Source organism: Odontesthes bonariensis, chromosome 3, assembly GCF_027942865.1.
Source record: "Odontesthes bonariensis isolate fOdoBon6 chromosome 3, fOdoBon6.hap1, whole genome shotgun sequence".
NCBI classification, from domain to species: domain Eukaryota; kingdom Metazoa; phylum Chordata; class Actinopteri; order Atheriniformes; family Atherinopsidae; genus Odontesthes; species Odontesthes bonariensis.
In genome coordinates this window covers 18,801,356-18,823,732 of record NC_134508.1, presented here as the reverse complement: position 1 = coordinate 18,823,732, position 22,377 = coordinate 18,801,356, and the positions used below count along the sequence as shown (strand labels likewise).

The 22,377-nt window shown below is 39.9% G+C and overlaps 1 protein-coding gene across 4 annotated transcripts; it reads left to right on the top strand.

The window, feature by feature from the left end:
* The first annotated feature begins 148 nt into the window (after nt 1-148).
* Nucleotides 149-21,445, top strand: LOC142377024 (engulfment and cell motility protein 2). Of its 4 annotated transcripts, none has more exons than XM_075460737.1 (23): nt 149-333; nt 4,603-4,674; nt 4,903-5,001; nt 5,322-5,362; nt 6,240-6,312; nt 6,395-6,445; nt 7,241-7,410; nt 7,560-7,659; nt 8,141-8,286; nt 8,981-9,059; nt 10,906-10,941; nt 11,305-11,355; nt 13,171-13,293; nt 13,720-13,839; nt 13,978-14,082; nt 14,170-14,278; nt 14,425-14,561; nt 15,185-15,348; nt 16,977-17,089; nt 17,176-17,283; nt 17,465-17,547; nt 17,661-17,738; nt 18,238-21,445. In XM_075460737.1, exons 3-23 carry the CDS (start codon nt 4,924-4,926, stop codon nt 18,436-18,438), a joined length of 2,166 nt encoding a protein of 721 aa, XP_075316852.1. In that variant the 5' UTR covers nt 149-333; nt 4,603-4,674; nt 4,903-4,923; the 3' UTR covers nt 18,439-21,445. The 4 variants fall into 4 exon arrangements, with proteins under 4 accessions (XP_075316852.1, XP_075316851.1, XP_075316854.1 ...); XM_075460736.1 differs by having other exon boundaries at nt 8,141-8,292; XM_075460739.1 differs by lacking the exon at nt 10,906-10,941.
* Nucleotides 21,446-22,377: the final 932 nt, after the last annotated feature.

Genomic DNA, 22,377 nt, shown 5'->3' with positions numbered 1-22,377 from the left:
ACTACTGTTGTATCCCAGTGAACAATCGCTCTTATTAATAAATTAATTGGGAGAATAATTAATACCCCCCCCCCCCCCAGTCATAAAGATCTTGACTGTCGGTGCACTTACAATAACTGACGATTGCTGCAGCGCATGATACCAGGCGGCGTTTGAGTGAAATGTCAGTTTTTGAAGTGCCCAGATGATGATAAGAGGAAGGGTCTGCCTCATTTGCAGACGGTGACATTTACAGCGTGTCCCGCCTACAAGGCGTGGAGTCGTGTCTCCTCTCCACAAGTCTCATTAGGGACAGAGGGATACCGAGAGGACTATAGATGGCCCAAACACGGGGTGAGTAGCACCAAGTAACGACATTAGCCAGGTCAATGCTCCTTGGTTTTAAAAAAAACAAACAAACACTCAGTGAAGCTAGAAAGCATCATCTGCCTCCAAGACGCGGGCTGCATCCTGCCTGCAATGGAGGAGCGGACAGGGTGAAATGGATGACTGAGAAACACGAGCCGCCTTTCAAGGAATAACGCTGTTACTGTAAAAGAGTGCTTTTTGCCTTTTTGTTTTACTTTGAGACAAAGGAAAGCGATATGTTGTACTTGGCGTGTGTCGGCTGCTTTGTAAATCTCCGACATTGTATCGAGTTGTGATTGATTTCGCCATACAACACAAGGTTGCAAAGGCAGCCTCTGCTGCATCAGTCCGTGCGCTCCCTCCGGTCACCACTGACGAAGTCCAGCTTCATCGATCAACCGTAATCGCGTCGAAACATTGTCACAACTTGGCAAAGGCAAGGTTTCTGAAGAAAGACGCATGTTTTGCTGCATGTTAACACAAATGATGAGGCCAGCAAACGGTCTTCCAACGTGCACGATGCTAACTGTTATCGCGCTGTAGACACAAATCACAGACATTTTTCTAATCAAATCATTTTATATGTTGGTAACGAGGGCGAATTAAACCTGTTTTCTTTTAATGAGCGTCGTGTGACCAAAGGGGGCGCCACTGCGCATGTTCAACTAGCTAATCAGGCTTTATGAAAGTTAGGCGCTTCACAGTTTCCATGTGTGAGCCGCTTTATATCCGACAGTGGAGAGCAACCCTAAACCACATTAAAAAAAAAAAAAATACTAAAATGGCGTCGGAAACATCCGGGCTGCAGTGAAAAGCAGCTTGTGGGGGACAAAACAAGTCCTTTGAGTTGAGGCCACACAGTTGGATTTCTTTTCAGGCTGGAGGTCCTTAGCAGTTGTTGCTAAGCTACCGCCACAGCGCGTGTAGCCAAATAAATGTTAACTGGCATCAGTAAAAACCTTCAGTGTGACAGCTCTGAATCCAGTCAGATGACGGGGAATAGAAGACAGTTGCCATCACTCTACTTTGCATTTGTCATCAGCATGCCGTATACAATATAAACCGGATACAAAAGCAATGCAAAGAGATTTCGACATGTTAGAGCTGCCAGATATTCCACTCAAGAGTCCCGTGTGTGATGGTCAATGTGAATGACCAGTACACCCAGTGAACCTAAACCACAAATGGAAATACCTTGCAGCTATTCGTCTAATCATAAAGTACACATTTGTTCATTTTTTTTTGCTGTTGAAAAATTTAACCTCATCAATAATACTTTCAAACTTTCAAAGGTTTCTGCTGACTCAAAATGTAGGATATTCTGTTATCTCGTTGAAAGCAAAAGCAAACCGATGAAAGCTAGAATAATGTTTGACTTGTTTGAGTTAGTATTATTCTAATTATTAGATTCATTGTATAGAAAGTTTTCCAAAGTAATGAGTCAAGTAGTTAGGATATCTGGCTTCCAAAGCCTATGCACCTCTCTAATGCCTATTTGATTTGCCTCGTTTGACCCCAGATTTAGTTGAATTAGTCCACAAGTGAGATTGATTGGTGGATAGATAGCAAGAATAATCTGGTATTTTGATACAAAGCAGAATTGGAGGCATTTCTGCCACTACAATGAAAGTGAAGATTAGATTCTTTATTGTCAGACAAGTCCGACGTGCTTCCTGCATCATAGCAGCTTCTGTAGTGGCATCACAATATACAGATATGTTTATGGATATGTTTAAGAAGACAATATTATCATAAAAAGACAATATTCAAATCCTTTCAGTGCTCATTAGATGTGGTATTAAATTTAAATTTATGATATGTATATATTATATTTATACTTATATTTTTCAATTGACCAAAGGACAAAAAAAGAGCCACTCTCACCCTGTTAAATTGGAGAACCTTGTATTTCTGGTTTGATGGTAACAGTCGGTAATGACTATTTATGACACGATTGGTGTCATCCTATGGTAAGATGAGTCATAGACTTTCTCAAGGAGTTGACCTAGAATAACATTTAGCCTAAAAGCAGATTTATATTTAGTGGAACAATGTTTTACTTCAAAGTAGCGACTTCCACATCTAATCACAGAAATGGGAAAATACAAGAAGAATGTTATTTGTGTAAACAAAATCAGCTGTGGACTTATTACTTTGTTTGTAGACGACATATACTGTAATGTTAATATCGACGATCGGTGGCTAAGGATGTTGCTCAATCCCACAAGGAACCAATTATAGCAAAGAGACTTTGAAATAAATATGACTTTGTGACATGCTGTTCTAATATCATTGTGAATTTCCCCACTGTGGGACTAATAAAGGTTTATCTTATCTTATCTCACCTTATCAGAAAGCATGTCAGTGCTGAAAAATGTTGACAAGCAGCAGAACTTTTCAGCAGGGCAGGCTGAGAGATCACACGATGTGTGTCATGTGATGAGCAGTCTGCTCGATGTTGTGGAGGTGGTTTAGTCTCTCTGATCAGATGGCTTGTTGGAATCTGAATTTAAGTGGCAGTTTTCCCTCATTGTCATCTGTTAGGTCGACGTTAACCACATGTGCTACATGCTCCAGTGTCTGTTATGCTCTGTGCTGACAGATAATGCGGAGAGCACAGTTTAGTTGTCCCACAGTTTAAAGATTTGGAGATCAAAGGATTTCGGGTATGCTTATTATTCTCAGTGCAACACTTTGAATTTTTTTTTTTTTCCAACTTTTGAGTTGTTTTCATCATGAAGAACTGGCAGCTGCAGTAAAATGATGCACTCACAGCTAACGCTGGATTCTCAAAGGAATGAATTGGTGTTGGAGAGCAAGGATGTGCTTTTATTTCATGACAAATCAAAGGATATCACTGTCAGACTCCACAACCATTGCTGCCACAAACTGGCAGGTGAACATATTTATAGAACAAACATTAAAACTCCTGGGAAAGAATGGTGCAGAGCTCAAAATACTGCATCCCTGATGAATCGCTAGAGAAGCCTGTTGTTGCTTTGGGAGGTTTCAATATTTGAAAATATTTTCAAATGAGGAGCTGTGGGCCATACAAAGTGTTTTTGTTTTTTTCTTTTAATCCTGAAAACACCCTGGATGCCATTTTGGAGAACAGCAGTGTCTTCTTTCATTTTCCGAAAGAAAGTCTTCAAATCATCAGCCGAGCCTGTCAGCCAGCTTTCCACGCACTCTTCGTGTCCATGCAGAGAGACAAATCTCTGCCTGATGCCAAAGACTGCGCTCTGCTGTACTCTTCCTGCTCTGGTGTTACAGGGCTTCTGTTGCTGATGTGAAACTCTATTCGTAATCATAAGCAGCGGCGTTAGAGGGGAAATGAATTTACATTGAATTGGAGCAGGATCTTCACTAGTGTATTTTAACATAAATTGCTCTATTTTGGATTACAATACACAACAGTAGGATAATAGAAGGTTACATGCAATTTTACAATATCCACCAGCATGTTACTGCTTATGCATAAGGTAAATAAATAAAAGTAAATTTAAATAGATTCAACAGAATATGATTCGTTAATATTTAACTTTTCCCAAATCGCTACAAATAAAAGATGTTTTATTTGTGTTTTAATGTTTGTTATGTTTTAAAGCAGCTTCTTTTAGAACAAACTACCAGTTTAAATGGAATTACCCTGGCGACAACAGGGATCTTCATCACTCCAGCGACCAAATACATTTATGGTGTCGATGAGTAAGAGTGGGTCGGCTCAACAGAAAATACCGTTTAATGCTCATAAGTACAGTATCTGCTAATGTTGACAGACTAAGGGCATTAACTGTTTTACATGCAGGGGATGTAAATATAATGGTAACTTGTAATTACTCTGAAAACTAATATTCTGTTGTAAATCCCCTCTTATGATGTTGGCCCTTCCTGCTCACTCTCTTCCACGCGGGCTAATCAAACATTGGCCAGGGCCATATTTGTACTTTTTGGTGTCAGAGAGTTTGTATTGAGAGGGATGTACAAGTAAAATGGGTGTACTTACAGTGTTTTCAAGTAATGTGCAAATATGTTAAATGCAACAGAATTTTGCAGAGCCAGAGTCCAGTATGGCGAAGGCCAACCCAGTTGTTCATGTGACTGTGTGTGCGTTGTCATTGTTTTTTCTTTGGTGAACTTATTGATCTGTGAATGAATGGATGAAGCTAACTGAGCTTTGGGGTGTCGGTGAAGTCAAGGTTTTGCACTTCCATGACAGGTGTGTGTGTGTGTGTTGTTTTTTTTTGTTCACAGGGGAGCTGACACACGAGTTCATACAGCAGAGCTGTGAGACTTGACTGACCCTGTCTGCAGTTATCCAATAAGGTGACGTGTCACCTCAGGTTCATGTCATTCTGAAATCGAGCAGTCATTTGACTGACAGAACAAAGCTCAAAAAGTTTTCAATCACTAGTGGTTGTATCGTAAGGATCGTGTAATCATTTTGAATCATGTTGCACATTTATTTAGACAAGCATATTTAAACATAGTTCACTGTTTTAATGACCCATGCTGATCAAAAGAGGTTTTTTTCATTGTCTTTTTTTCCTGTAGGGTGCTCACGATAAGACAGCCATGCCGCCCCCAGCTGACATTGTAAAGGTGGCCATTGAATGGCCTGGTGCCAATGCTCAGCTTATAGAAATGGACCAGGTTTGTGCTCTTTGAGTAATATGTAGCTCTGATTAGCCTCTTAACGCTCAGCTTTCACTGACCATGATGGAGTCATTTCAGCGTTGAAGGGGGAAAATTATACACACTATAATTTGCTTTTCACATAAAAGGCATGAGTAATGTTTTAAAGAGGGAAATAGCTGTAATTGTAGCTATAACCAGTGTACTGAATTTAATAAACGTGACAAGCAGCAGTCACAGTGATATAAAAAGCACCATGGCGGCGTTGTAGTGATGATTTCATTTCAGACCTTTCCTGTTGTAAATTTGTGTGTTTTTGATGCGTTTTGTCTTTGCAGAAGAGACCTTTGTCCTCTATAATTCGGGAAGTATGTGATGGGTAAGCCTTACATCCCGTAATTTGCTCAGCATTTTCCTGATTATTTAAACTGTTTCCAACCTTCTACATTGGCTAAATTCAAACGTATTGGCCCTGCTCTATATTTGACTTAAAGTACGAGAGAGTTTTGATTTTGGTTAGATGTGCGGATTATGTTGATGAGTGGGGATTGGTGTGTTATCGCATACAACGACATACTGGATATGATGACTATTTACAAACTGCAATATAACATTAGTCAGTTCTCCGTGGCTGCTTTGAACAAAAAAGATCACAGTAAAAGTGAATGTTGGTGTGTTTGTTATACCTGGTAGAAGTATAACAAGCACAGCGCTTTTATGCTTGAGTGCCACAAAGACTCAAAATCTTTTCTGCTGATAAAGTAGCTTCTTGTGTATGATACGAGCATCAAATAGGTAAAAAATAACAGCTTATGCTGCCAGCTCCTTTCGCTGTTGTGTATAACATATCCATCCACTCTGTCATTGACTATGATACACACTCCTTTGTTTGGCTTCCTTGCAGACTTTTCGTCTTTTATAGTCTCACACTTTAGTGTTGAGTATTGCACATTTTATCACCATTTCATCCTCCGCTTAACAGGACTGCATCAACCCACTCCCTCCCTTTTGCTATTTGAAATAGAATATTCTTTGCACTTTACCGTTAACACCCACTGAATAGCTCTCCTCCGCCCTCACGTGGTTAGTTTGCCACTTGTGTAAATACATCTGCTGGAGGGAACGGTCGCACTTTTTGCAACCTTTTCAGCATGCATGTTGGAGTATGCTGCTTTTTCAACATGTGCACATTTAGTTCCTTTCACTTAGAATGTATATTAATCCGTAGCAAACTTTCTCTCTGTTTGTATTCTCAGCTGGTCTTTGTCAGGCTCAGAGCAGTTTGCCCTGCGCTATGCTGATGGCCCTCAGCTTTACATCACTGAGCAGGTGAGCTGCGCTGCCCTCTTCCTCACCTTGTGTTGAAGATATAGCAAACTAATATTGAACTCAAATCTCTATTGTCTCTCAGAGCCGAGGTGATATCAAGAACGGGACCATCCTTCGATTAGCAATTTCCCCTGTAAGTCAGCTCTGTTTACAAATCTGTGTTTTTTTCCTCTCAGGGAGTGTTCAACTTGTTAGCTGTTTTTACTCCGATTGGTTGGTCTATTTATTCATGTGTTAAAACAAAAGCTTCGCACTAACCATCGGACTCGACTTTGTTGTCTTTTTGTGCATTTAGAATGATATATTTAGCCAAAAAGACGTGCAAGAATTTTTCTTCAGACATGCTGATCTGAGCTAAAATATCAGCGTGTCACAGAGGGCAGAACGCTGCTTTTAAAGAGATAAAAAGGAGTGCATGTGATCTTCCATGGTTAATGGCACCACTCTCTAATTTACTGATAATGTATGATAATCTGCCTTCCTAATCCCATCCTGCTTCCAAGGGATCTGAGAGTGCTGCTCATACCTCCCACACCAAAACATCAAGAGTGCCAGCGTAGCACAGTGTGCTGATTATTGCCATATTTGAGATGTTTTGGCTGTATTTGCTTCCCCCAGTTTGATCATCAAGTTCATTTCTGAGATCTGGGAATTCTCTAAGAGAATAAATAAATAGGTTGCCTTTTACAAGCACCTATCAATGTTTAAAGACCAACATCACGGTTCAGCTTTAACCGTCAAGGTCAGTCTCGTGGAGTCCTTGGGCTCAGTGTCTGACTTCCCAATGAAAGTGTCCTTTATATCTTAAAGTTCTCTAGATTGCCTTTTTTTCCTGGACTAATGCTGATCTGTGATAAGATTAGAGTGAATTTAGTGATTGGATGGAAGAGGTGACCTATATCAGACAGTGATGCTTTTTGTCTGACAGGCTCGCGCTGCTCGTCAGCTCTTGGAGAGGATCCAGTCCCATGGTATCGATGCTCGCCTCGAGGCTCTTAAAGAGCTCGCCAAGCTGTCTGCAGACCCAACTTTTGCCGCAGAGTTCATCAACATGGAGGGCATTGGCACTCTGGCTCGCCTCGTGGAGAGCGGCACCCAGTGAGCACTAATTTTGCTTAAGACAGCTCTGTTATATCACTGTCGGAAACGGTTAAAGAAATGGCATCTGACGAGATTTTGTAATTTCGTTCATGTTGCCCTAAAAGCCAAACAAAAGCTCTGCACTAATTGTCATTTTGTTCCTTGAGCTTTGGGGAAATGTTGGCCTTCACTCTCACTGCCTTCCTGGAGTTGATGGATCATGGCATTGTGTCCTGGGACCTTATCTCCCTGTCCTTCATCAAACAGGTACCCCCACGCACCCCTCTAAAAAAAAAAAAACACTGTACAAATCTTCTTTTTTAGGAATTCAAGGTTTGTCTTTTTATTCCTCTTCATACATGCTGTTTTGTGTAATTGTTTGAGTTCGCTTTCTTCTCAAATGCCGGAAGTGCGTGGGTGCGGTTGCCTAGCAACTCCCTGCATTATTTGGAGCTGCCTCACTGTTTTGCGAATAGTTTTCCTCTGAAAAACTTTGCCTTATTTCTCAGCCCTGTCTCTCACTGGAAACTTATCGAGCCCTCGTTATTTTTCTCTTAGAACTATATTTGCTTTTGGTTGCCAAACCACATTCTACTTAATTTGTCAATTTTTTAGCTTTTGTAGCTTTCAAGCTTTCTCACAAGCACTTTCATAGCCTACCTGAATAATCAAAGAAGTGCACAACTGATAAAAAGGAAAAAAAAAAAAGTTATCTCCATGGTGTTTTGGCTTCTGTGCTTTCACTCAGATTGCAGGCTATGTGAACCAGCCCATGGTGGATGTGTCCATCCTGCAGCGCTCTCTGGCTATCCTTGAGAGCATGGTCCTCAACAGCCACAGCCTCTACCATCGAGTGGCCCAGGAAATCACCGTGGGACAGCTCATCGGGCACTTGCAAGTGTGAGCACACACACACGCACAGGGGCTTCCTGCACTCTGTTATGAAGGATGGTAGAGAGAATGCTGTGTGCAATAGTTTTAGAATTATGACTTATTATTGTATTTTCTATGATTTATGTTTCTCGGAACTCTTTAAAGGGGGCGAGTTCTGGGTGCCTTAATGACACGAAAGATGTCTTTTTGCTAAGAAATCTCAGGAAAAGACCAAAGCAAACAATGAGTTTGGTGGACACTCTCCTACCTCTCTTTATTGCTCATGGCTCTTAGTCCGGCTCCAAGTGGTTCTTTTTAGATCTTGAAAAGCTTAAAAAGACATTTAATGCTACCATGCTCTGTGGTTTTAAGCAGTTAGGTCATCCTTCTGTTTTTGGTACTTCTTTCTTTGGGATCAAAGAGTCAGCTGTATTAGGTGTTAGGTTTTTGTCTTTTTTTACGATATAAAAGAATGTGTTTGAAATGTTCCAAGATACTTTTACTAACCGTATAGCAAAAGGAAAAAAACCTTGGTGTCAAAGAGAGGCTTCGGAAAATCTTGCACTCGTCCCTGTATTTGTACTGAAGGCGATAAAACTAAGATGTTTTTTTATGTACTGTGTGTAGAATAGCTGTTAGCCTGTAGTTTAAATCCTGAATATTTGTTGAGCACGATGCTTCTAACTGGTTGTCGCACTGCTGGACATTTCCTCAGGTCAAACCAGGAGATCCAGACCTACGCCATCGCCCTCATCAACGCTCTTTTCCTGAAGGCACCAGAGGACAGACGGCAGGTTGGTGCACTGCACACGCAGCACAGTGAGCTGCATTAGAGAAAATGACTGAATACTCAGAATGGATGAACCTAACTGGAATACTAATGTTCCATCCTCATATTACACTCTAAAGACAGTCACCCACACATAATAGACTGCTCTTTCTTTGGTGACACAGAGCTGCAGACATCAGCTCACTGTGGCTGTTAATGTTTACAGCTGTCGGCTAGTTAAAGCTTCACAATCACATGATTAGATGTCTGTCTGCAAGCTGTCATGTTGTGGGTTCTGTCTGATAATCATTGCTGTAATGGCACACTCACTCATGAAACTACTCACTTTTCTTTGCAGTTTGTGCATTTGTTATACTGTCTTTCGAAATTATGGCTTAGTGAGGTGCACATAACGTTATCTTATTATATTTAAGATAACGAGAATTAAAAAAATGTCTTCGGAGCAAAGACAATTATACAAATACTGTCGGGTATGTCTTTGTCTCTTCTCACTCTGCTGTGGTAGCTTTTAACCCAGTTCAAGCTGTGCTGCAGCGTACTGTGGTGTTTAATCTTGTTTCATGCACTGTTCCTGCATGTTTCTTGTCTCTGTATCAGGGCTGTCCATGTAAACTTGTTATTTGTTAAAGCCAGAATTGAACTAATACAACGCACCCTGCAGCATTGTAGTTTTACGAAATTGTTTCGACACAAGTCCAACAAATTACTAAACTGTCATTAAAGACACGGAAATAAAATAAACCAGTTATAACTTGACACCGATAACCCTCAGCACATGATAAAGTTAGATTTAGACTAGACTATTGAAAGAAACCCAAAAAACTTTCAGATTATGTGTTTAGGATTACGGTTAAGTTGTTACGTTTCTGACGTTTTTTTGTTGTGTTTTAAAAAAAAAAATCATTTTACATGAGAAATAAATGTAAAAACTTGCACATTTAGTTATTAAGTCATTTTCTCGTGGCAAATCTCTATCGCCTCATTCATGACAAACCAGATAGGGTGATAAAGATAAGTATGCAGCGACTGAACATTAGTAGCCATAGTTCATGTTTACAGAACTGATGATATGCAGAGGAGGACGGGCATCAGTTTAAAAGACACACAAAGATGACAAATGTCAGCAAGTGAGATTTTTTTTAAGACGATTAGCCTGAACACACTGAGCAGATATTTCTGTGATGATTACTCGGAGATGCCAATGGTTTGTGATAAGAAAAAAAACAAAGAAAACAACAGACTTTTCTCTGGTTGGTAAAGTTGAGACATGTCATTGATATCACCTGATTCAACTAAGTGTTGGGTAATTAGTTTACAGTTGAATATTTTCCAAAATTCCAAAAAGTCAAAAGTCCCCAAACTTTTGAAAAACATAAAACGAGTCAGTGTATGTGAAGGCATTGGGTAATATGTAATAATGAGAAGTGAAAAGAAAGAAGGCTGTTATTGACCACTAGAGGGCGACTGTGTCAATTCCAGTGAGTGAAACCTGAACACCTGATTTAGTAAATTAGGCTGGAGTCTTTAAAAGGTAGATCTAGGGATCTCATTACTACAGTTTTGGAGTATTTTCTTATAGCAAAAGGGGGCAGGAAGTCTGATATAGAGAGGTTGCTTAATTGCAACATTGAGAAATCCTTTTAAATCCAGTTTTAAAAATGAATAGTTTGCTTGTCAGATATGTAGGGCACGGGAGCTGCTGTGTCATAACTGTTCGATGTTCCCCATGTGATATGATTCATGTCCCTATTCTGCTGCATGCTGTGCCAATGATGTAAATCTGTATCTGTGCACTTTTTGTTTCCATTACCGTCACACCCATGTTCCTCCTACCTGCCATCAACTTGCAGGAGGAGTATTCTAACCCTCTGGAGCAGCACCTCACTGTGAGTACACATCCCTCATGCTGCGTTTTCCGCCCCGCAGCCCTTCTCCTCCTTCACTCTGTAGCACTTTTTGTGTCACGAACAGGCATTGCATAATCCATTCAAATTAAGATAGAACCATAGCTTGTTGCAGCAGCAGACAGACTGTGCGACAGATTGAATTTAGTCTCTGTTGGCTGTTATTTTGGAGACGGTTCGAAGGGTAAATGCAAAGCCGTGATGGAAATCTAGCTTCAGGGTATCTCTGTACAAATTCTCATTTGTTATAGGTAGACTTGAGTACGCTTGCTATTTTGCTACTTTGCTGTGCAGTAAATCATCTTTCCCCATTTGATTTGTGTGTTGACTTATGTGTGTCCTCAGGAAATGGCCAGCACTTTGGCTCAGAAACACCTGCGGTCCATCATCCTCAATGTGAGTAACAAGTCTGATGTGAAGGAGACCAAACACCGCAGCCGCTCGTTAATAAGGTTCTCAGAGATTGTCATTCTGAAAAATCCCTCCACATACAACATACGGTGCTGTGCAAAAATCTTGAGCCACCCCTCATTTCTTCATACACTGCCAGGTGGACAGGACATTTTTAATGAAACGTGTACAAACATCAATATGAATGCAGCGTGTAAAGGACCAAACAGAGTTTACACCAGGGCTGCGCAATATTAGGAAAACATGGGAGATGCAACATCATTGTCAAATACTGCGATGACAATGCATCTTTTTATAAATTATACAGCCCAAGTTTGTACAATTGTTAAAAGCTTGAAAAGTCAGCGTTTGGCATGACTGCCGTTATTCTTCAACCCAGCCCGAACCCTCTTAGACAAACTTTTCTGTCACTTCTTTAAGTAGTCTTCAAGAATAGTTCTCCAGGCTTGTTGAAAGGACATTCCAGAGCTCTTTTTTGGATGTTGGCTGCCTTTTGTGTCATGCTCTGTAAATATGATCCCACACTGCTTCAATAATGTTGAGGTCAGAGCTCTGGGAGGAATGTATCACTCTTTAAGACCTGTTACCACTGATATTTCTATCAAACTCTTGTGTCTGTTGGCATACCTCAGCCTTTTCTTCCTGTTTCCCTACCTTAAAAAAAATTGTTTTTTGACAGCCACCCATCCACGGTGAACATATTTCTTATGACTCGATGAATCAACCAAAGGGCCAGATGCATATCTCAGATCCTGATGGAATTTTCCTTTTTCTTTATTACTTTCACTTACAGATACCATGAACAGTATTTCATGCCTGTCAAACTGTGTTGTATTTAGCATTTTTTGCATGGATGCAGCTAAAGAAATGTTAACAAATTACGTGTCTTTGTAAGTGCCAAAAGATACAATTTAAATTCAGCTCCATGTTGAGTCGTAAAGTCGTAGTTATGCGTAAACGCAACATTAGTTCATTCCTCGAGCGATGTGCCTTTTTTATGCTTGAGTGATTCATAGGTCCGTGTTAAGTGGATTAGCAAACAAAAAACAAACAAACATTCCTCTGAAAACAGTCAGGTACAAGGACTGAAATAGAAAGAATTTCAGAAAGCCTGGAAAACGATTGCTCAAGACCTCTTTAGAAGCTCGCCTGAAAGTCTGGTAAAGAAATAAGGGGTGGCTCAAAGACTTTTGCATAGTTCTGTGCATTTGGTTCTGTGCATTTGGTTATCTGCCCCTGGGAACAAGAATTGGTCAGCATTTGAAAATAAAAAAGCTTTACCAACTTAGAAAGCTGCGACACAGAACCAGTAAATTTGATGCGGCACCAAGTCCATGAAGTGGAACGAAATCTGCCCCGAAAGTGATTCCTTTTGGCACATGTGCCTGGCTGAACCTCCTGCAAATATCAGTGAGGAAGATGCTGCACTCCAGTCTGCTGGAGCATTCTGGAGCACCTCCAGCTTTGTGTGCTCTCACTGAATACAAACCTGTACACTTTCAACGAGGTCTTGTTAATTCTGGGACAATAAAAGTTTCTTAATTCTCACCAGTTTGTGTTACCAGTTTGATTTAGCAGTTGATGTATTTCAGTTTTGTTGCGGTCGATCATTGCAGCAAACAGTTATCTTGGAGTATGTCAGCGCCATGCAATTTAATACAGTATGTCTTGAGTTTGTTTGAAGAAAATTAGATGTGGAAGTTGTCTTTTTGTTTCTGTTCGATTGGAAGATTCACTACTTCATCTGATGTGGGCTACATAGAAGCTTTGCTCTAAATGCAGTGGGCTCTTCTTTTTCAGCACGTTATCAGAGGAAATCGACCAATCAAAGCAGAAATGGCGCATCAGCTATATGTTCTGCAGGTGTTGACCTTTAACCTTTTGGAGGAAAGAATGATGACCAAAATGGACCCCAATGACCAGGTAGCATTTTGAGTCAAGTGATTTTCCATTCCTGTGCACAGATTATTGTAAGTCTGATGAAATTAATTCCAGCAAATGCAATCAACAAATGTTAGAAAATACAACATGTAAGCAATCCTCCGTGGCATGCTTAAGTGAAAAACATGGTTAATTGAATGGAAATGGTCTTCATGGGGAGGAGGGGTTATAATCAGAGACAACCTCCTGCCTGGAGAGCTTACTCTCTGATGGATCTGCTTTTAGTGTAACAGGTGGACCAGAAAATTAAGGTTTTCTTATTTTTGCTGGTATCTGTTGAAAGCAATCTGCTCACCACTGATTGACCCATTTCTTTTATGTCTTTGTTTATTAATTTGCTGCTGCCCTGTTTAATTTTTTATCTTCTTTACGCTGATGAGTTTTTAATATGTTGGTTTTCTGTCCCAGGCTCAGAGAGACATCATTTTTGAGCTGCGTAGAATTGCTTTTGATGGAGAAAGTGATCCCACTGGGACAGAGAAGAGGAAGGCGATGTACACCAAGGACTACAAGATGCTGGGATTCACTGTGAGCCTGAGCAACTGATTTAGCTTTCTTTTAGTTTTTAGATGATTGTTGTAAAACTTAACATATAGTTAGATTCATAATGAAAAAGTCATAGTTTCCCCTGTCTATTGCCTCACATGCTCTCTATTCAAAATTCAGAATCATGTGAACCCAGCCATGGACTTTACCCAGACTCCTCCTGGGATGCTGGCTCTGGACAACATGCTGTATCTGGCCAAGGTTCATCAGGATACCTACATCAGGGTTAGTGTTGGTCTCAGACAGGATGTTTCTCACTTCATAGAGCTGAAAAAGTCAGCTACAACCATTTTGTCTCCCCACTCTTGACAGATTGTCCTGGAGAACAGCAGTCGTGAGGATAAACACGAGTGTCCCTTTGGCCGCTGTGCCATTGAACTCACCCGGATGCTGTGTGAGATACTCCAGGTTGGAGAACTGCGTAAGTCGCTTTGTATGTCACAGTTTTCCTTAATAGTGTATCGTAAATGGTATCATGTTACAGAGGTCCTAACAAACTTTCGACTCCCAGTGCATTTTATGGCCACACCAGCATTTTCGCACATCAAGTTTTTATCTTTTGTTTAGCTAATGAGGGCTGCAACGATTATCACCCGATGTTCTTCACCCATGACCGAGCATGGGAGGAGTTCTTCTGTGTCTGCATCCAGCTGCTTAATAAAACTTGGAAGGAGATGAGGGCTACCGCTGAGGACTTCAACAAGGTCTGGGATTGAAGCGCTCTCACAGTCATTTCATTTATATGCACATGTTAACATTTCACGCCTAAGCCCATTCTTGTGGTGTCGGGCAACTGTGTAGTAATTATTAGCGCTAGTGTACATTTCCACTTCCAATATAAAGTGTAATTCCATTGTAATCATTCATTACTGGTCCAGTAATGTGGAATAGCTGTGTAATTTACAGAAGATAATCCTCATTACCAGGTAACCACCATCTGTCCAGATGATTAGCCCTGGCCGGCTTTATGCTGACACAGCGGAATTGCTGTGTTCTGCTGTCTGTGACTGAGCAGCCCAGTGGAGCGGAGAGCTGAAAGGGTTTTGGTTCATTAAATAATACATGGCAATTGCTACTTAGCCAGACGTTCAATGAAATGAAAAGCAAAATGTGAAATCATTTATTGAGTTTTGATGTTTGATGGCTGTAGAAAAGGCAAACGATGCTTGTCCACAGTATTCCTTCATGAAATGTGAAAAAACCAACTCGGCTTGCCTCAAAATGTTACGAGTGGCCGCAGTAACTGATCTGTTGAGATTACTGTAGGCTCATTCCACCTGCCGTCGCTCATCTTTCATATGTATGTGTGTGTGTAAACTTTCACCAGGTAATGCAGGTGGTCCGTGAGCAGATCACCAGAGCTCTGGCGATGAAGCCGTCATCAATCGACCAGCTGAAGAATAAACTGCGAGGCCTCAACTATTCAGAGATTCTACGTCTACGGCAATCAGAGAGAATGAGCCAGGATGATTTCCAGTCTCCACCTATCATGTTAGTCCGTATCTGTCTACATTATATAAGTTGTAACGTTTTAGTCATTTATATCATGATCTGCATTAGGGCTGAACGATATATTGCATTTGCGATAATATCGCGATATGACCAAGTGCAATTTTCTAATCGCAAAGGCTGCGATTATATAAAAAAAATTTAAAAAAAAAAAAAAAAAAAGGCTGCGATTATACTCTGTTCACGTGACATGCGCGAGTAAAACATGTGATATGATCAAACGAGATTGTCTAACCACAGAGGCTGCACTCTGGTCACGTGACACGGGAAGCAAAGTTATGAAACAGTCTACCGGAGAGGACTCGCAAGCAAAGCTGTAACCTACACAATGGCCTCAGGCTCAACAGAACCAGACCCTGCGGGGATGCTAGTTTCAAAGAGGAACTGCACATCAGTCGTGTGGGACTATTTTGGTTTGAAAGTGATGGTCCGGAGTAGATTCACCGGGTCATTTGAACCGTGACATCCAGCCAAGTAGCCCACCCGAAGTTTTTCCGATCTTGGCCGAACATCAGCCGAGTTAGCTTAGCCGAGTTAGCTTATCCCGAATAGCTTAGTAGGCTACAAGCGCTAACGGACCCTGGCAGTATCTCCAAAATTACCACACTAAAATCACATGCCATGACACCAAACTTCTACAGTAGTACAAATATGGTCTGTACTCACAAAACGATGCATTTGGAAGTTTGAAAATAGTTCAGGAGTTTATTATTATCAACACAAGCCTGATAGGTTTTCTGCTGCTAAAGCTGCGTCGACGTCACTTCTGGGAGCTTCAAAGTAAGATGAGGGTTGATCTACTACTGTAGACAACAAAGCAAGGCTGCTCAATTTCTCCATTGATAAAATAAATTCACAACTCTACAACATAAAAATTCATGTAGAATATAGCATATACTTTGTTGTCTACAGAGGTAGATCAACCCTCATCTTACATTGAAGCTCCCAGATCAAGGAAGTGACGTCGACGCAGCTTTAGCAGCAGAAAAGCTATCAGGCTTGTGTTGATAATAATAATCTCCTGGACTATGTACAAACTTCCAAATGCATCGTTTGGTGAGTACAGACCATATTTGTACTACTGTAGAAGTTTTGTTCATGGCATGTGTTTCCTTGTTCCTTGTCAACACTTTATGCTCAGATGTTTGTAAGCTCAAAATATACTATTGTGTATGTTCAAATATACTGTTTTGTTAAATAAAAATGTCAGTCATCAATTCATGCATCATGCATAACAGAGGTCTGTCTTCCAGGAAAGAACAGTTTAAAATTAATGTAATGTAGTTTTAGCCATACTGTATGATGTATTGCTTGTCTTTATTTAATAATACAGAAGACAAAGACCTTAAAAAATAATCGGATCGCAATCGCAATATTGGCGTGAAAAATCGCAATTAGATTATTTTCCATAATCGTTCAGCCCTAATCTGCATGTAGACTATTATTTACTGAGCAACTTCAGCTCTTTCCCTTAGCAAAAAACTACATGGCTGCTTTATTAAACACAAATCCAAACTCTGCTTTGTTCATATGATATTAAACACTACACTTATATAAAGGTGTGTTCCTATGTGCTTGTTCCTGTTGCTCATGCTGTGCTTGTGCTGCAGCGAGCTGCGGGAGAGAATTCAGCCTGAGATCTTAGAGCTCATCAAGCAACAACGACTCAACCGGCTGTGTGAGGGAAGTTGCTTCCGTAAACTGGGGAACCGCCGAAGGCAAGGTAGTATGATTAGCTTTTTTTTTTGCACTGTTGTTGTTAATTACCACCTAAACACTTTGTTCTCTGCTTTTTTTTTTTTTTGTTAGAGAAGTTTTGGTTCTGCAGACTCTCTCTGAATCACAAAGTGCTGCATTATGGGGACTTGGATGAGTCACCTCAGGGTGAAGTGCCTTTTGAGCTGCTCAGTGACAAGAGTAAGACACTGAAACCTTTATTTCTCCAAGTGGCTTTGTCCCCCTGCTAATTATTATTATTTTTTTACAATATTTCATGCAAACACATACAGTGTCTCTGGCAGAAAATACTGCATCAGTAGCAGGGCGTCCAGATGAAATATCTCCAAGTATTTGGTTGTTCTTTTTGTTTTCCCCATAGTCCCGGTCTCAGATATCAAGTCGGTGTTGACAGGGAAGGACTGCCCTCATATGAAAGAGAAAAGTGCTCTAAAACAAAACAAGGTGGTACATTGCATTTAAGTTTTATGGCCGTTGTAGTCACCTGTCCTGTCTGTCTTTGTTGTTGCCCCTCAGTGCGGCTGCAGTGTTTGATTTAACTTGTTTGCTTCCCTCAGGAGGTGCTGGAGTTGGCCTTTTCTGTCCTCTATGATCCCGATGAAACACTTAATTTTGTTGCACCCAACAAATATGAGGTAAGCTGATATGTACACAAAAACACGATAGGTCACTGGGATCTAGTTGCGCTCGGCTGGCAGGTGTGAATTAAATTCACAGAGAATAAATCAGATGTGATAAAAAAAAAAAAGTTTGTTTGTTTGTTAATTAGTTGAGTTGCTTCTGCATGACAGACATGTCTGACGGCATTATGTTTGTAGTTTTTCTGTGGACCTCCCACATGAATGCAATGAACACATACAGAAATTAAATGCATGAATAGTTAGTAATACAAAAATCTGTTCTGTTATAACTAAAAAGCTTGATGCTAGTGCCATCAACAAAAAGATGAATTGCTGCAGAAAAAAACCAAAAGTTATTTTCAAATTGAGTTTTCATATTTACTGGATTTTAGACAACAAACTTAACTAACGCATATACAACTTGTCAGAGTGTAATGGCTTCAAAAGATTCACCAGGACGAGTAGTTTTGACTCATGACTGTTGCACTGTGTGTGTTTGTGCACATATGTACAGTATTGCATCTGGACTGATGGGCTGTGTGCGCTGCTGGGCAGAGAAATGGGCAGCGACCTGACACGCAGCGACCTAGATACTCTTATCAGCATGGAGATGAAGCTCCGCCTCCTTGACCTTGAGAATATCACAATCCCAGAAGCGCCGCCTCCCGTGCCAAAAGAGCCTAGCTCATATAACTTCACCTACAACTACAGCTGAGATGTGTGTGTGTGTGTGTGTGTGTGTGTGTGTGTGTGTGTGTGTTTGTAATGCATGTATGTGTGTGTCCATGATGGGTTTACTTTTTCTGACTTAAGCTGCATTAATGTAAAAGAGCCTCTTTAATTCCTTTTCCCCCCCCAGAAGAGATCCATGTTTGTGATGCTGTAAAGTTACCAGACAGGAAAAAAAACTGTTAATAGCTTCACCGGGGAGGTCAGAGGTCAGGGTTCAGTACACCACAGTGATACAGATCAGCTGAGTGAAACTAATCTATCAGTGCATTCTCCAGGCAGCCCCTTCATTTGTATCCCTTATTTCCTCTGATTCAATGGGTAGAAATGAAATATGATTGAAAAGATCAAAACCTGCAAATTGACTTTTACCTTCTTTGTTAAATGAAGACATAAAAGCTCGATAAAGCCATGTGTGTAGTCTCCATGGCAACTAAGAATAGATAGATACCATTCCAGTTTAAATCCGCTTTGCTAAGATACTACCAGCTGCTTCACATGTACAGATATACAGTACAGAGTAATCAGCTCTACATGATGCTCTTCATTATGGTCTGGTTATTATTGATGTTTCTCATCAGTAGCTCAGTGATGAAAAGGACTGAAAATGTAACTAATCCACGATGTACAGCAAAAGCAGTGTTTTTGAGTGTTTGAGTGGTGCTGCGTTTTTTTTTTTAGCTATGAAGAAATGTAAAAATGTTAATGTTTTGAGTAGAAAATGGGCCCTAAAATCGTCCCAAGTCTAGATGCTAAAACAGAAGATGGTCTGTATTCTTCAATGTTCAGATCATTACACATGGTCTGTGATCTAAATGCTGTTATCTGCACCAGTTCTCAGCCTGAACTGGCCCGGATCAACTCTCTCAAAAGCTGAGAAAATTGGGGAACCATAACCAGATCGGAGCTTGCAGTGAGCAGAGACCAGAGCCACGTTTGTATTACTCACCTCCCTCCTCAGACAAATACACTCCGCCATCTCATCGACTGTAGCTAGACTGTACAAATGCATCCCAGCAGATTAAAGAAGAGATGCGTGACAGTGATGGTCTATCGGTTTCAGCAAGTGTGTATGTCTGAATGTGAAGATCCAAAGCCTTTATGTATGTTTATGTTGAGGGACTCGAGGAATAAATGTCACCATTTCATTAAGCTTTTCCTCAAGTAAGTCGGCGTCAATTTTCTGATGTCCATCGTGTTAAAAAAATACGAATGATATGAATCATAATCACTGCATTGCCTTATCATTCATAGATTCACTAAGTTACTGTTAGCTATAACAGGATATGAAACATATGACATCACTGTATGATGCAGTTGTAGCAGATATAAAGACATTAAAGCGTCCTATACTGTTTCTGAGAAAATCAGATGTGTTGTATAAACCATTACATTAATTGTTAAGTAATGAAACGTAACTTTCTTGTTGCATTTTACAGTTTGTTACAAGACATTTATTACCTGTTTATATTCTGAATATGACATACATGTACAATAGAATTGAATTGTTTATTAGTGAAATATTGAACCCAGTCGATTATGACTGACATCCACTGCTATATTTGTTGTTGCTTTAGGTCTCAGGTTGTCAGCATAGACCTAAAACACACTAAGAAATTTGTTTAAACCAGTTACAACTGCATTATAATGGGATGCAAACCATTCATTGTTTATATGTTGCTTTCACACTATATGCCACATTAGTTCAGTATACAAATCCCACCTTTAGTGTTATATAGGGGTTTTGCTTCTAAAAACTTACCTTTCATTCCAAAAGTGAAGGATTTTTTTTCCAAATCTGAGATCTGACTTCAGACATTTACTCACACTCTGTTCAGACAAATAGGACTAAAAAGCTGCTCTGTTACTCCCTCGTGGTTTTAGTGCCAGGAAACACAATCCTCCGCGACTGTAAATGGAAAAAAAGACAAAAAAAAAAAGAAGAGTAAACTCTAGTGCTGCTGATGTGTGATAAGAGCACATAGGATTGTTTGGACCACGACTTGGTATAATCTTTTTTTTCCCACAGTCAAACGTTGTCCTGTTAGCTTGTAAACCAATACTAATCGCCCCAACCATTTGTTAACTGCACTATAGAAATATATTTTTGTAAATGAAAACTAACCTGCGTCAGTTGCGAGGAGACTGAACAGTGTTTTCACTTCGCATCACTCTGTACATACAGAACATCCAACGTCCTCATTTCACACTGAACCAGGAGTCTTTAGGATCCACTACACTGTACTACTTAGAAAAAAAAAAACCTTTCTAGCACCTAATTATGATGTCAGCTTGTAATGTAATGTTGAAAATTGCCGTTAATGTTGTTTGTAAAAAATATGAGATTTGCTTTTTCAGTTGCATTTGTTGTTTGTTTTTTAGCTGATGTTGGAGTTTAAAGTGGTTGAAAAAATTATTCTGCAGTGGCCCTAAGAGTTCCACAGTAAAACCGAAGAAAAGAAGCAAAACAGATCTTCACTTATCTAACAAAATGTGCAAATTTAAACCATGTGGTATGAGTACATAAACATACAGAAAGGCTGCAGTTTTTTACCAAATTGCGTTTACCAAATGTTTTGTCATTAGAGAAAAATGCTTTCTTGGTTTTCTTGCATTTTGTGATATTTGTGCAGTGCTTTGAGCTCTCGGGGCCACTGTAATTACTCCTTATTCATGGCAGTTACTGAACTAATATTCTGTATTCAGACAACGACCGCCGTTAAAACAATGAAATAACAACATATTGTGGTATACGGTGGGCTGTTGTCTTGAACAACTAACAGTATGACTTGAATTTTTCGCTTCTGGCACTCTTTTCTATGACTTGCTTGACTATTTATAAAACACTCAGTAGTGCTACTAAAGAATGACAGAATGATTTAAACTTTAAAGTGGTATACATATAGATCATTGTATGTATATTCAGTATTGTGTTGCCTTATTGAAGAATTGTTTTATGTTTTGTGTGAATAAATAGAAAGCCCTAACCAATGCTTGAGGTGCCAGTGTTCCTTATCCAGCTTTTGCATTAAAGACTCAGTCTGTAATTTATTCACCCATTTTTTATTGTTCAGAAACATTTAAATATATGATTGAAACTTTTGTTTCAGGGGACCGGTATTAGTGCCTCTCGAATATCCATCCTTTAGATGACAGTTGGCCAGTCCACCACAGGGTTAACTAACATGCACGTCAAGCATCTGGAAAAGACTCTTGAGGCATGAGAACATTCAAACTCCAGACATAAAGATTTGAGCAGGTTTGAGTTAGTGCTTCAAGGCACTAAGTATTGCATCGCAGTGCTGCTGCTTCTCAAAGATGATGAATTGCATAGTTTTACTGGAGTGCCCATTATAACATATAAAAGGAGTTACAAACTTGCTTTTTATAAGGAAGATTCTCTGTGAATAATGAAACTAAAACAAAAGTAATTGGATCTGTCTAACTCAGAATGCTGAAATTTTATATTATATTATATTATTTCTAGATATCGGTATCCTCTATTTCTTACACAGGACTCACATTGACATAACATCTACACTTCCTGTACTGAGAGGAAGGTGAGCCAGTGACCATGTGGGCTTGTCAGATTTGTCTCCTCTGTCCTGTGGCTAAAGCTCCTGCTCAGTTGCATCTCTCATCCAGCAGGGGACACACTATGTCTTCGTTTGCTGAGTAAGTGTCTGATGTCCTGCGCTATCATCTAATTTTTCTGTACTAGGAGAAAACTACAAAGTATACAGATCAGGAAGATGCTCTAGCTGCAGAATACTGGTTACAAATCACATAACTAAAATGCTTTGGTGTGCTGATGCCATTTTTTATTGGTTTGATCCCCTATCAAATAATTAGTGTGTTCTCAATATATCTAAACTCAGTTTCTAATGAGAAAATGAAAATGATGTTATTGTATTGTATAATGATC

Excerpts from the sequence above, each read along its gene's own strand:
- LOC142377024 (XM_075460736.1), top strand. The coding sequence starts at position 4,924 with ATGCCGCCCCCAGCTGACATTGTAAAGGTGGCCATTGAATGGCCTGGT. Across the intron at positions 5,002-5,321 it reads AGCTTATAGAAATGGACCAG|AAGAGACCTTTGTCCTCTAT; the intron begins GTTTGTGCTCTT and ends TTGTCTTTGCAG. Across the intron at positions 5,363-6,239 it reads ATTCGGGAAGTATGTGATGG|CTGGTCTTTGTCAGGCTCAG; the intron begins GTAAGCCTTACA and ends TTGTATTCTCAG.